Raw genomic sequence first — 15,892 nt, forward strand, 5'->3', positions numbered from 1 at the left:
CCGCAATGGGTTCATATATTGGACCCGGGGGCCGGACCAAGAGTAGATGAATGATGTGTATGTGTCATCCATAGTAAGTATAGTAATATTCCCCCATAGTAAGCATAGTAATTAATCCCCCATATAGTAATTCATCCCCCATATAGTAATTCATCCCCCATATAGTAATTCATCCCCCATATAGTAATTCATCCCCCATATAGTAATTCATCCCCCCTATAGTAATTCATCCCCCATATTAAGTCCCCAAGTCCCCCATATAGTAATTCATCCCCCCTATAGTAATTCATTCCCCATATTAAGTCCCCAAGTCCCCCCTGTGTCAATTCACTTACCTTTGCTCCGCGCGTTCCTCTCGCCGTCTTCCCACGCCGTTCCGGTGTAGCATGAAAATCTGTCTCCTATGAGGATGTCCCCCTCGACGTATCTGCGCATGTGCCAGTTTCAGGCATTAGCAGCCGATCGGCGATCTCCGGCACATGCGCAGATACGTCGAGGGGGACAGATCCTCATAGGAGACAGATTTTCATGCTACACCGGTCTTCAGGGCGGACTGTGAGAGGAGCCTAGCTCCCCTCACGTTCTCCGCGGGCCGGATTAAAAGGTCCGGCGGGCCGTAGTTTGCCCATTGCTGGTATAGATACTGCAATTTACGCCATTTTTTTTTGCTATACAGCCCTCCGCTAGTTTAACGGACAATTGCGCGGTCATGCAATATGGTACATAAATTACATTTATGTCCTTTTTTTCACACAAATAGAGCTTTCTTTTGGTGGTATTTGATCACCTGTGCACTTTTTTTTTTTTTTTGCCGATATAACCAGAAAAAGTTTTGAAGAAAAAAACATTTTTGAAAAAAACAATATTTTCTTATTTCGGTCATTAAAAAATGTCCCAAAAAGCTACAATTTCATCATAAATTTAGGCCAAAATGTATCCTGCTACATGTTTTTGGTGAAAAAATTCCCAATAAGTGTATATTGATTGCTTGGTGTGAAAGTTATAGCGTCTACAAAATATGCTATAGATAATGGAACTTACGCAGCTTTTACTTTCTGACTGCTTATCACATTTCTTGAGGTGCTAAAATACCAGGATAGTACAAACACCCTGAAATGACCCCTTTTCGGAAAGTAGACACCCTAAGCTATCTGCTGAGAGGCATATTGAGTCCATGCAAGATTTATTTTTTTTCCACAAGTTTCTGGAAAATGACAAAACATATATATATATTTTTTTTTTTACACTAAGTTGTCATTTTAAGTTATTTGTTTCTCACACAAGCCATGGGTATATGTGGAATTACACCCCAAAATACATTCTGCTATTTCTACCGAGTATGGAGATACCACGTGTGTGGGACTTTTTGGGAGCCTAGCCACATACAGGAGCCTGAAATCCAATGACCACTTTAAAAAGCCTGAAGGTGCGTAACTTCCTCATTACACTTCCTCACTACCTATCACAGTTTTGAAGGCCCTGACATGCCAGGATAGCACCAACTCCCCCCAAATGACCCCTTTCTGGAAAGTAGACACCCCAAGGAATTAAAAAAAAGGCATGGTGAGTATTTTGCAGATCTCATTTTTTTCTCATAAGGTTTTGAAATCTAAAAAAAGAATAGAAAAAATATGTTTTTGGTTTTTTTCTTCATTTTCCAAAAACTTGTGGCAACAAATGAGATCTGCAAAATACTTACCGTGCTTTTTATAAAATTTCTTGGGGCGTCTACTTTCCAAAGAGTGGTCATTTGGGGAGGTTAGGTGCTATCCTGGCATTTCAGGGCCTCCGAAACTGTGATAGGTAGTCTTGAAGTGTAATGAGGAAATAAAGCCCTTTAAAAGCCTGATGGTGCTTATTGGATTTTGGGGTCCTGTACTTGGCTAGACTGCCAAAACGTCTCTCACATGTGGTACCCCCATACTCGGGAGAAGTAGCAGAATGTATTTTGGGGAGTAATTCCACATATACCCATGGCATGTGTGAGCAGCAAATCATTTAAGTGACAATTTTGTGTAAAAAATATATATATATTTTGTCATTGTCTAAAAACTTGTGGTAAAAAAATAAATTCTATTGATTCAACATGCCTCTCAGCAAATAGTTTGGGGTGTCTACTTTCCAAAAAGGGGTCATTTTGGGGGGTGGGGGTGTTTTATGCCCAGCATTAGAAGTTTATGCCACACATCACTCACTCTTCTAACCACCTGAAGACCAAGCCTTTTTGTTCACATGAAAAAAATCTGTATTTTTTGCTAGGAAATTAATTTAAACCTCCAAACATTATATATATTTTTTTTAAAGCAGACACCCTAGTGAATAAAATGGTGGGTACTACAATTTTTTATGGCACATAGTACTCGTGCAGCAATTTTTCAAAAGCAAATTTAAAAAAAAAAACACTTTTTTTTACTTTTAATACACAAAAACACAATATATTGGCCAATTATTTCGTAACATATAAAAGATAATGGTATGCCGAGTAAATACATACCAAACATGTCATGCTTTAAAACTGCGCATGCCCCGTGCAATGGCGACAAACTGCAAACATTTTTAATATCCATAGGCAATGCTTTAAAAGCCACCATTTTAGATTTAGAGGAGCTCCAGTGTTAGAATTACTGCCCTTGATATGACATTTACGGCAATACCTCACATGTATGGCGCAACCGCTGTTTACATACCGACACAGGGTCAAGGCTTGTGCACACAGGTGTGCGTGCATGGGAGGGGCGATTTTTTTATTTTTACATTTGTACCTTTTTTTTTCATTTTTTTTTTTTTTTAAATATCCCCTATAACTTCAATGGGCATTGTCATATATTCTTTTTTGAGAAATCTGGGGTCTATCAGACTCTAGTTATCTCCTCTGCCCTTACATTATCTAATCAAACCAAAATCGGTGTGCTCAGATGCTTTCCCAATTTACAAATGGCGCTGTTTATATCCTGCGAAACTGAAGTGATGAAATGCTTGTAGCTTCCGAATTCTTAGGCTATAGAGATAATCTGCACCACTCTGGTCTCCAATCAGCTCTATGGTCAGCTGGCAGAAACACCGGCTGCATTCTCAGGTTCCCCCGATGGCACGAGACTGCGCAAGAAGGCTGTGGAAGGCAGTGGTGGAGGGGTGGCATCATCTCCTGCTGCTTGTAAAAGCAATCTTGCAGCTAATTAGCCACTAGGATTGCTTTTACATGAAAGACGATCGCCGGCTGAAAAAAAACGATACAAGGATGATGCCTGCAGCTGTAGGCATCATCCTGGTATAACCATTCAAAGTCCAGTGATGTACCAGTACGACGCTGGTCCTTGTTGGGTATATATACTATGTTCTTTTTTTTATTTTTTGTATGCAGCCTGTGGACTGAATGACAAAAATGAGACAAAATCTCTGCCAGAAAAAGTGTGTGGTATGCCCACCATTAGAATATACCGCCCTGCATCCACCCACTTCTAATGGTGGGCACACATTAGGCCACACTTTGCCACAAGCGCCAGTTCCAAGATTGAATAAACGTCTAAATAGTGGCACGCTTGAATAAAAATTGTCCACGTATAAGTGGTACCCCATATGGAAAAAGGATGACACCAAGTCCCAAACTATCTTGTCACTGCTCCCCACGTAGTCTGGGCATCCGGTGGGCTCCACGTGACTATTTTTTCCCTCGTAAATCCAAAACTTATAAATATAGCCTGTCGTCCTCTCACAGGTCTTCTACATCTTGACCCCATATCTGGCACGCTTGCTGGGGAGAAATTGTTTGAATGCAAGGCGGCCATAAAAATTAATCGGGGACTCATCAACGCAGATGTTTTGCTGGGGAGTATGGACATCTGCAAATTTTTGGTTAAGGTGATTTGCGAGGGGCTGAATTTTGTCGAGCCGGTCAAATTCAGGGTCACCCCGAGGATGACAGAGTGTATTGTCGCTGAAATGCATAAAACACATTATACTCTCATATCTATGCCTGGCCATGGCAGCAGAGAACACGGCATATGATGAATTGGGTCTGCGGACCAATACAACCGCAATTCATTTCTTTTCTTTCAGTAATGCCCATGTTGAGGGTTAGGCCCAAAAAAAATGTAAATTTGAAAACCATAATGAGTTTCCATGCGACTGGTCTGGCAAGGTTTGAATTTGGGTTGGCGGCAATAAATTGTTGTGCATATAAATTGCTTTGTTCCACAATCAACGCATTCCGTGAAAAACAGCTCCAAAAATCAAGGAGGTATGTGAAAGACCAAGATGTACTAGACCTCTGGTACTCGCCAGTTCACCAAAAGGTAGAGCGGCACTAGTACTGGCACTCTGCTGCATATGAGAGTCATCAAAATTTACCGGAGAGCAAATCGTGCACGCGCGCGTGTGTGTGTGTGCGCGATTTTGTGCACCCATGCCGCCCTGTAGCAGTATTTCTGCTATAGGGCGGTCAGGAAGCGGTTACAGAAGAGGGTTGTGTTACGGCGCTGCGTTACTTTAACTGACAATTGCGCGGTCATGCAACACTGCACCCAAATTAAATTTACGTCCTTTTTTTCCCACAAATTGAGCTTTCTTTCGGTGGTATTTGATCGCCGGTATTTATTTTTTGCGCTATTAAAAAAAAAAAAAGGCTGACAATTTTGAGGAAAAAAAAACAATATTTTGGACTTTTTGCCATAAAACATGTCCAGTAAAAAAATGTAAAAATCAAATTTCGTCATAAATTTCGGCCAAAATGCATTCTGCGACATGTCTTTGCTAAAAAAAAAAAACCCAATACGTGTAAATTAATTGGTTTATGTGAAAGCTATAGCGTTTACAAATGGCGGGAAAGATACTGGGATTTTTATATATTTTTTTTATACTAATGGCGGCGATCAGCGACTTATGGCAGGACTGCGGGACTGCGGCGGACATTCTGACACTGGGGGGGAACTGACTTGGGGTCACTGACATCCCCAGTGACACCAATACAGTGATCAGTGCAAAAAAAAAAAAAAACACTGACACTGTACTAATGGCACTGGGGAGGAAGGGGTTAACTTTTTTATTTACTGAAAGGGTTAACTGTGTGAGGGGGGTGTTTTTACTAGGGGGCGGAGGGTGTGTACTTCACGGGAACACGCTGATCCGGAGAGATATTCTCTTCTCTCCGGATCAGCATGTCAGGAGCTGACAGGGAACTGACAGAAAGCAGAGCTGCAGTGTAAACACTGCAGCCGTGCTCTCTGTCAGTGATTGCCGCTATTCGCCGGGACATGGCAGGTAATGACCGGCCGTGACCCAGCGACTGACACCCGCAGCCGCGATCGTCGGCGGAGGTAGGGCGGTGGTGCGCCCCCTACCTGTTTTGCAAAAGCACGTTTTAAAACGTGGCTTTGCGCAGCCGTGCCGCCCTGCCACCGTATTTGTACAGTGGCTGGTTGGCAAGAAGTTAATTTGTCTCCGTACAATCGGAAACCACAATATTATTACGTCTGTATAGTTCAATTTTTTTAAATTTTTTATTTTGTATAAAAATGCCTCTTGTCACATCGCTGCAAAGCCTCTGGCTCTAGTTACTCATAGTGGCTGTTGGGGGTGTCCACAGCCTCCCTAGGATCATCATTACTGGAAGTTATGTACCTAGCGGAGCTGCAGCACATGGTGCCGATGGCCAGATGGGACAGGGGCTGAACTAACAGCTGTGCTGAATTTACACGGTCCGACAACAGTTTAAGGTAGTGCCTGTGAGCTGCCACTTTCGACTGCATAAGCACACCACTGTCAGCAACGATTAGGAGATTGCTGATTGTCTAGCCTGCTGTCTCTAATCTAGACCATTAGCAATTAAGAAAATGCATAATATATTAGTTTAAGTTGTTAGACATACTAATCAAAGGCACATTTTGATTTTTGACTTCTTGCTTCTTCCTGACACCAGCTGCCTACTGTAGTGTTTACAGCCTTCTTGAAATATTGTGTAGGGCTGCTTTGGCAGTAATTCTTGAAGACTTGAATTGAGTCATAGGTTCCATAGTGTGTTACTGCACAGCCAGCACCAGACCTCCTTGGCCATACACACTAGAGGAGGTCACGGCTGTTTGGAAGGGGTAAGTAGGCACTTAGGCTGTGGGACTAAAGGATGTACACATAAAAATAACGTAAACATAAACTTTTTTTTTATAGAAATTTGTGTATCAAAACATTTTTTAAAAAAAAGCTGTTATTGCTGGCCTCTCCATCTGGCAGTGCTCATTATCTGGCTATCATGTTGGGGATGTCAGAAAATCTAAATACTGAAGCTACTATCATTTAGATGTGGTGGCAGCTTATTCTACTATCTCAGTAGAGGTTTAAATTAATTTGAGCCTAACATAAAAATAACATAGGCTGCACCATTACCTGACAGGCCATTGGTGCTGCTCCTCTAGGCCTCTTGCACGCAGGGACATCTAGGAGCTGTGTATCTCTCCCTTTTGTTTTAGTGCCCCTGGGAAGGGCAGGTGCAGTGTTCAGCTCTGCTGTCAGCGTGTCTGAGACTGACAATTTTCGGCTTGATGGGACTGAACGCTTTACTGAGTGGTACCTGTGTTTAAGGCCCTGTGCGTTGGGGGATGCACTGCACTTCTAGACAGCCCCATGTGCAAGGGACCCTATAGTGATAGATCAATAGGATGGCTTGATAGGGGAAGAATGTAGTAGCTGACATTTGGTAAATTATTTGTACTTCTAGATTTTATAAATGTTTCTGGCCTTCTTTAATATAGCAAAATGATCTTTTATGTGTAAATTAGAATAACACTTTTTTTTTTTTTTTTTAATTTTCTGTTTTTCTGACCTAAATTGCTGATCTGTTGTGTACATTAAAAATACACGTGGAACAATATCATGATTTCTGAAAAGGTACAGCTGCAGTACAAATGTACAATGGAATCTCCCAATTCACATGTATAGAAACCAACAAAAGGTGTTCACTCCATGTGACTGGCAGGCATGGAGAGAAAAAAACATGACAGAAGATTTATCTAGAGAAACATTGTGTATAAATTCTGTGCTGAGTGAGTTGATTACCTGCGGAGGTCCACATGCCATAGGTGCTTCAGGACCAAAGTTGTGTCAACACTTCTAAACTGCATGTGCTGCTCATTGGACTACATTTATCCTTTGGATGCCTCAGTGACATTTTTCTTTCTTGCCTGCAGGCAGATGCAGATAGTTTTTATATATCAAGCAACGGACGTCAGTTTAACTCTATAGAAGAGGATGTTTGTCAGCTGGTCTACGTAGAGCGAGCAGAAGTTTTGAAGTCTGAAGATGTGAGTATGTTCTCTTTATATAGCCTACATGATCTTAATGTGCTAAACTTGAGCGTGAGCTTAAAACCAAAGCAACATCAAAACTGTAGCGGAAATACAGAGAATAGACCTAATTTTATAAAGCTTTAACATTTTTGCTTTTATTGTTTGCTATCATTATTGTTTCGTGAATTAAGATTTTTGTAGTCCTGAAGGAAACAAATTACTTGAGATATGTGCTTTGTCGCTATGAATAAACTGTTTTTATGGCCCTAATTTATCAAGCTGCAAAAGCACTTACACAATGTACTAAGGCGACATCTCAAGCAATGTCCGAATGTTACTTATGGGTCAATTAGCATGCTTTTAGTGTTGCTGCAACGTTTTGAATCAGACCCTTTCTTTTTACCTTTGACTTCCCCTTTGTGAGCAGAACTTTTATGATTTGTTGAACCATTCCATATTAACCTCCTTGTTTTTTGTGTTTTTAACTTGAAACATCTTCTTGAAATTGTTTGATGTAATTTATTTGACATGTTGATCAATAGAAGCATATTTTGGGAACATGTGCTTCTGTTGACAAGGCAGGCAAAAAACTGTGTGCTAGATTATGATTATTATTAATTTTTTTTTTTTTATACAAATACTGCCTTTTTTCAAAGCCTTTATGCAATCCTTATACCAGTTCCTTGCCAGTCTACACCTGCTGCTGAAATCTTCAACATCTGACACTGCCCTGTGTATCAGATACCTGTGTCTCCACGATGTGAACTGTAGTCTCCATTCTCTGACCAGCCACTACATCCCTTGTTTGTTCCCTCAGAGCTGCAAACTAAGCAGCCATGGAGGGGGAGCTGCAGCAGAGATGCACTGGATATGTTTTGATACTGAATGGTAATACTGAAAAGTGTCTTTCATTGTTAATTTATAAATCTTGTTAATGTCCTTGCTGTTATGGAAGAGTTGAATATTAAAAGGTATTTTTAGCTTCTGACAGGTACTGAGTTTTTAGTAAACTATAAAGTTCATCGAAATGTCAATTTCAGGGTGCCAGTCTGCCAGTGATGGATCTGACGGAGCTCCCTAAGTGCACCGTGTGCCTGGAGAGGATGGATGAGTCTGTAAATGGTATTCTGACAACTCTGTGCAATCACAGCTTCCACAGTCAATGTTTGCAGCGCTGGGATGACACCACGTAGGTGATTTTTATTATCTAACTGATTTCATTAAACTGGAGCACAGGAAATAGAACGGTTGCCCTTTGTATCTTTCTTTTAATCCTGATTGGTTAATATTGGTAACAGCTTTTTTTTTTTTTTTTTTTCTTTTTTTTTTTTTTTTGAGCACTAAAATTTCTCTTTGTAGCCATGAGAGAATGGTAAAGCAAATTTAATTATTTTTTCTAAAAGAAAAAAAACACGTTTCACTAATTTTATTACAGCTTGCATTTTTGCAGTTATAGCTACGTTTTTTGTTTTTTTTTCCAATTTGGATTCTGTAAGGCAGTGTTTTTCAGCCTGTTTTTGGTCAAGGCACCCTTTAGAATTGCGCACAATTCTGCGGCACTCCAGTCTGAGGGCTCATTCACTAAGGAGGTGCGTCTGAGTGCGAGTTCTCTTTTTGTGTACTCCCACATGTTGCATTTTTAATTGGAGTGCTCTATGCTCGTGTAACATGCAAAAAAGATGGTGACATGATCCTTAAATTGATCCCCACCAAAATGCATGGCACTGCAGTACCATGCGTTTTTTAGTGGGTGCAACCATGCATGCAATTGCTGGATGCGTGGAGGTGGCATTAAGAATTAATGGCAACTGCAAAAAGCAACGCAATTTTTGTGTGTGCATTACCTTTCATGAAAAAGCCCTCAAATGTTTATAGAGTTAAGCATCCAGTAGGTTGCAAATCCCACCCCACCCCCTCCAAAATCCCCTATCCTAGCACAAACACCCCCCCCCCCCCCCAATGCCCCCTTCTCCCACAAATTCCCAACCCCCAATCCGATGATTAAAACTTACCTTGGTTAACTTCTGTGTACAGAAAGCAAGGGGAGCACATCCCGTTCCTCCTCCGGGCTCTCTCCCCTTCCCTGCTGCTATCTATTACTATTGCCATCAAAACCAAACATTCTGATGACGTCATTAGTTGGCAAGACTTGGGTGAGTGGCTTGCAGAGCTTTTAGTTTTCAGGCAATAGTAATAGATAGTAGCAGGGAGGGGGAGAGAGCCTGGATGAGGAACGGGATGTGCTCTCTGTACACAGAAGTTAACCGAGGTAACTCTCTTTGCGGCATCCCGGTTGAAAAACCCTGCTCTAAGGAAGCGCATTACAGTTGACTGGCTCAGTGGGAACATTTTATGCCTACTGCTGGGGGGAGGTTACTCTTCTTGTAGGAATGTTTTTTATTTCACTCTTTGTAGAATGATTTTTATCTGGGAGAAAATGTTGGATAGTCCAGAGGGAGATGCAACATTTCAGTCTCTGAGAATTATAAAGAGGCTAGTAAGGGTTTCAGCCTATCATTTCATATCCATCCCCCAACCCAAGGTAAGCAAGCACTTGTGTTGCATTTTGCAGGTTTTTATGAGTGTTTGTGCAGGTATTGTTATGTGCATTTTTGTGGGTGTCTGAGGCTTTGATTTTTTAATTATTTTTAGTTAATGGAAAGCTAGTTAATAGGGGAAAAAACATGCAATATGTGAATTTTCATGCATTTTTCATGAGCTTTCAGTGAAGCCTGTTGAGGCCAAAAAAAGATTGAAACTTATAGGTCAACAGAAGCTTGTATCATTTTTATCGAGCATTAGGCTACTCTACGCTTAGGTTTGAACAGGTACTGCTGAAAACCATAGGACATTGAAGGTTGAGCAATTTTGGAGCTTTGAACTACAAAGTGATTGGGTGTGAATATGGCCTAAAATTTTCTTGCTAATAATTTATGTTCGTGCAAGATTTTTGTAATTTTCTTAGGAGATGTAGCATGCATTCAGAACATTAAGGAAAATATCCGATAAATAGAATATACAATAACCTATTTTCTTGACAGCATACATTGGGTAAGTGGGTAAGTGTTGCAAATAAAGATGTTTTTTTCATTTTCTGTCTTGTCTGTCAACAGAGTCACTTACACATCTTTGTACTGGTTGAAAATTGATTAAAGTAAAGCTGTCCATTCTGACCCTCTACCTTTATTACCTTTTAAGTCATATTTTTTTACAGGTAAAAAATGTGCATTTTTTTTTTTCTTTTTAAATCTTAGGAGCCTGCAGAGCATTGTACCCATGGTTAGCAGCTCGCAGGTGCAATGGCAGGCTGCTTCAGACTGTCAGTACAGCTGTCTGCCCATACCTCCCTTAAGGTTGGCAATTACTGAAGTCCAGGAAAATCGATGAACTACAAGAGCACTCACCAGTGCCCTCGCAGTTCATTGAGAACTACAAGCCATCTGCTGTGGTGGAAGATGGTACTTGGAGTTCGTTCATTCACAGAACCCTGTGTGGGCAGTGTGCTGTCACAATGAGGGGTCGGGGTGTAGGCGGGTGCTTTACTAACATCTTACACCCTGAATATGGGTTTTACATTGTTACAGGTGAATTTATCCTTTGTAAAGGAATTCATTTTTGGAAGGAAATAAGTTAAATGTGTAGTGTGTTTCTCACAAAGAAATGTGAGGTCACGCACGAATTCCAACTACATATCCCAAAGAAGCTTAAGGGCCTGTGTGCATAGGCTTTGTTCATGTTCGAACAGTATCTCATGCCACACTATACCAGACTAACTACCCTCCACTTATTCGATCCATAGTTACTCCTTTACGCACATGGACCCAATATCAAATCTCTTGGATGGGGAGGCTAATCTCCATCAAGATGGCATTTCACCTGAAATTTCTATACTGTTTTGAAGTGTTGCCTATTTCCGTGCTGATGACAGTGTGGTGTGACCTTCAAAATAAAATTCTGAAATTTATATGCAATGCGACCCAGCCTAGGGTCAGTACTGTATCAACACAGTCAGTGGTGGCCTAGGAGTCTCATGTACTCCATTATACATTATTACATTTATTTGCTACAGCCGAAATTCCTGTTCGGACGTTATCAGATGTGCTCGCTAATTTCGCTCCCGCCTGTTTATTGACGTTCACCCTTGCTCCTTCATTGAAACACTCTCTTAAAGTATGAGCCTCCATTAAGTATTTGAGTGGTCTATCACTTACCATGTCTCCTCACTTACCACTGTTTAAGTTGATTCGCAGTACAGTGTTTTCCCCGGGATTCAAAGCCCCTCTAGATTCCAGTGGTGGACCCCTCCTTACCTCCAACGGTATTAAATCAATAGATTACTTTAAAGAGAATTATGAGGAGCCCCAAGGGAAATGTTTCATTATATACAACTCTGGCATTATGTTAATACTTTTGTCAAACACAAACATCCTAGCTGTTTTCACGTGGTTCAAAAGCAAATGTCGCTCCAATCCTCATTCTCCAGGCCTCATTCTGCATGTATATGCCTCCCTAAGTCACCAGTCAAACCACTGCAATTTATGTGCAATTTCAGGTGCAGTTTCTGAAGACTTTATTGCTACTGGTGAAGATTTTCAACAATTTCTTGCAATTTGCAGTGCGATTTCCATTATATTCTATGTATGTTAAATTGCAACAAAACTGCAGAAAAAATAATGTAAGAACTACTTTAAAAATCGCTCCAGCAAATGGCACATGTTAGGACACTGACATTCACCTTCATTAAATGCGATTTTAGGGGCAATTTCAATTCGCAAATTGCACGTGAAATTGCCCCCGTGTGACTGGGCACTAAACTCTTCCAAAATCAGTCAAAAAGAGAAGTACATGCTGTGTTGCGAGGAGGAACTGTGTGTCATTATCTGGGAGGAAGACCACTAGTTCTAGTTTAGAAAACTCTTATAAACTCTTTGATGTATTAGTACCTGATCCCCTACTGCATATTTAAATATGTTCCCGGGTACTCTTCCCTTTGCTTTAGGAGATGTGGGCAGGAGGGATTGATGGTACACATGTGGTGGACATGTCAGAAGATACAAAGGCTGTGAATTAGAGTTTATTTCCTGATAAAATTGTCCTCCAGTGCAGTTTATGTAAGGATCCAGTTGAGGTTTTTTGAATAAGCCCATCCTGGCTATACATCAGAAAATGGCATAACTAATTGGCTTTATTATTAATGGCACCAAACTATTGCACACTCCTGGAAGTCCCTGTCACTGAATTTCCAGGATGTCATTTGTTATGATGATTCCTTGAGGATCCGTATTCCTGTCGGAAAATGCAATAAACCTTTTCGTTTAAAAAAAAAAAAAAAAAGAATTTCCAGGAAGTGAAAACCCATTTGAATTGTTGAAAATTAACAGCCATTGTAGAGGATAAACGTGACCTATTTCTGAAAATTTGGACCCCGTGGATAAATTCCTTGCAACCTGACCTGATTTTTTAACCCTAGTTATGGAATAGTGCAATATCAGGTGCCCAAGAAGAGGAAATGACCTCCTCCACCATTTCTGTGCAGCATCCCTGGCACATCTTCTTCCTCCCTCTCTTTCCTCTATTTCTATCTATCCCTTCTCTGTTTCTCACACGTTTTCTAACTAATGCTACTGGTTAATTGTCACACCTAATCAAAGCAGGACTGTGAGAACCAAATCTTGCTACAACATAGCCTCCTTACAGCAACCATATACAGGGGTTCAGAGGATGGAGGATAATATGTAGCGCTTTGATAGGGCTGAAAGCGGGGTCTTGTTAATGTTTTCCAAAATATTTCAAACCTTCATAATTAAAAATATATATTTCCCTACCCTTCTAATTTACAACGTATTGTTTTTTTCTGGGATTAGAGAAGGTTTTTGTTTACCCACATAGTATTCATTTAAAATATTGTTCCAATAATAATATGAGGTAATTTAAATAATATTGTTAGCATAGGAGAGGATAGGCAAAAATTGAATCCTAAATTTTGGATATCAATCTGAATGCTACGAAAAAAGCCAATGCAGCCTGAGGGCAGGCTCAATACATACTTGGCTAATACAACACTTTAATAAATGTTAATTGTACAGTACATGTCATTAATGTAAACTACAAATGTGTGTAATAAAACAAAATCAGTGTTTTTGATGGAGTTATCAAGTCATCCTTTTGTCTAAGCTTACAATAATTAAATCACTCACATGTTCCAGATTTCTATGTAAAAAAACATCTCTTTGTTACAGATGTCCGGTGTGTAGATACTGCCAAACCCCAGAACCAGTGGAGGAAAACAAATGCTTTGAATGTGGTGTACAGGAAGTAAGTTGACATTTTGGGACTCTGCGTAGAACACACTGAGCAAATTGTTCTGCCTCAAAATTGATGTATGCATCGTGAATAAAAGAGCTCATTTTAACTCCTAATGTCAACACCAAATATAGCTGTCATCATGAACATGTATACAGTGCCTTGCGAAAGTATTCATACCCCTTGCAATTTTCCACATTTTTTCATGTTACAACCAAAAATGTAAATGTCTTTTATTTGTATTTTATGTGATAATTTAACACAAAGTAACACATAATTGTGAAGTGGAAAGAAAACGATAAATGGTTTTTGAAATTTTTTACAAATAAATATCTAAACAGTGTGATGTGCAGTTGTATTCAGCCCCCTTCACTCTGATACCCCTAACTAAAATCTAGTGTAACCAATTGCCTTCAGAAGTCACCGAATTAGTAAATAGAGTCCACCTGTGTGTAATTTAAATTCTGTATAAATACAGCTGTTCTGTGAAGCCCTCAGAGGTTTATTAGAGAATGTTCGTGAACAAACAGCATCATGAAGGCTTTGGAACACACCAGACAGGTCAGGGATAAAGCTGTGGAGAAGTTTAAAGTAGGGTTAGGTTACAAAAAAAATATACCAAGCTTTGAACACCTCACGGAGCACTGTTCAATCCATCATCCGAAAATGGAAAGAGTATGGCACAACTGCAAACCTACTAAGACATGGTCGTCCACCTAAACTGACAGGCCGGGCAAGGATAGCATTAATCAGAGAAGCAGCCAAGAGGCCCATGGTAACTCTGGAGGAGCTGCAGAGATCCACAGCTCAGGTGGGAGAATCCACAGGACAACTATTAATCGTGAACTCCACAAATCTGGCCTTTATGAAAGAGTGGCAAGAAGAAAGCCATTGTTGAAAGAAAGCCATAAGAAGTCCCGTTTGCAATTTGTGAGAAGCCATGTGGGGGACACAGCAAACATGTGGAAGAAGATGCTCTGGTCAGATGAGACCAAAATTGAACTTTTTGGCCTAAAAGCAAAACGCTATGGGGTTGATTTACTAAAGGTAAATATATTGTGCACTGCAAGTGCAGTTGCTTTAGATCCGAGGAAAATCTCTGAAATGAGGCAAAGCTCTGCTGATTTCTTTCATCCAATCATGTGCAAGCAAAAATGCTGTTTTTTTTCTTTTTTGTTTGTTTTTTTTCCTTGCATGTTCCCCTCAGATCTAGAGCAGCTACACTTTCACTTCACTTGCAGTGCACAGTCTATTTGCCTTTAGTAAGTCAACCCCTATGTGTTGTGGAAAAGTAACACTGCGCATCACCCTGAATGCACCATCCCCATTGTGAAACATGGTGGTGGCAGCATCATGTTGTGGGGATGCTTTTCTTCAGCAGGGACAGGGAAGCTGGTCAGAGTTGATGGGAAGATAGATGGAGCCAAATACAGGGATATCTTAGAAGAAAACCTGTTAGTCTGCAAAAGACTTGAGACTGAGGTGGAAGTTCACCTTTCAGCAGGACAACGACCCTAAACATACAGCCAGAGCTACAATGGAATGGTTTAGATCAAAGCATATTCATGTGTTAGAATGGCCCAGTCAAAGTCCAGACCTAAATCCAATTGAGAATCTGTGTCAAGACTTGAATATTGCTGTTCACAGACGCTCTCCATGCAATCTGACAGCTTGAGCTATTTTTCAAGGAGAATGGGCAAACATTTCACTCTCTAGGTGTGCAAAGCTGGTAGAGACATCCCCAATAAGACTTGCAGCTGTAATTGCAGCGAAAGGTGTTTCTACAAAGTATTGACTTGGGGGCTGAATACAAATGCACGCCAAACTTTTCAGATATTTATTTGTTAAAAATGTTGAAAACCATTTACCATTTTCCTTTCACTTCACAATTATGTGCCATTTTGTGTTGGTCTATCACATAAAATACATTTATTTTTTTAGTTGTAACATGACAAAATGTGGAAAATTCTAAGGGGTATGAATACTTTTTCAAAGAATTGTAGTTGCAAAGTATATGTAGGAAAAAAGTTATTAAAAATTAATTTTTTTTTTTTTTTGCAAACCTGCTTGTGACCATTATGTTATAATTGACCTAGTGATCTCATAATTCTCTGGTTCCTGATCACCAATGGAGACCCAGACTGTCAGTGACAGCTGGGATTTAAAGCCAGCAGATGTGCAAAGGGTTGGATTTTGGCTCTCAATCCCAACTGTTTACGGACAGATCAGAATTGTACCTGTTATTGGAAGCAGGCTGTGGAGGTTAGGGAAAATGAAAGCCTGAAGATAAATACTGACACATTCAAGCTGCAGTG

At 40.3% G+C, this 15,892-nt stretch overlaps 1 protein-coding gene across 1 annotated transcript in view; it reads left to right on the forward strand.

Annotated features, from left to right (window-relative positions):
* Positions 1–15,892, forward strand: part of BRAP (BRCA1 associated protein) — an 86,822-nt gene that overhangs the window by 24,849 nt on the left and 46,081 nt on the right. Inside the window, exons 5-7 of the mRNA XM_089676780.1 lie at positions 7,176–7,289; positions 8,315–8,463; positions 13,514–13,589. Coding sequence (XP_089532906.1) covers positions 7,176–7,289; positions 8,315–8,463; positions 13,514–13,589 — 339 coding nt within the window. The remainder of the gene's footprint in view (positions 1–7,175; positions 7,290–8,314; positions 8,464–13,513; positions 13,590–15,892) is intronic.

The sequence above is a fragment of the Staurois parvus genome, unplaced genomic scaffold (genome assembly GCF_062004578.1).
Source record: "Staurois parvus isolate SC_StPar_1 unplaced genomic scaffold, SC_StPar_1.0 ptg000014l, whole genome shotgun sequence".
In the NCBI taxonomy this organism is placed as follows: Eukaryota; Metazoa; Chordata; class Amphibia; order Anura; family Ranidae; genus Staurois; species Staurois parvus.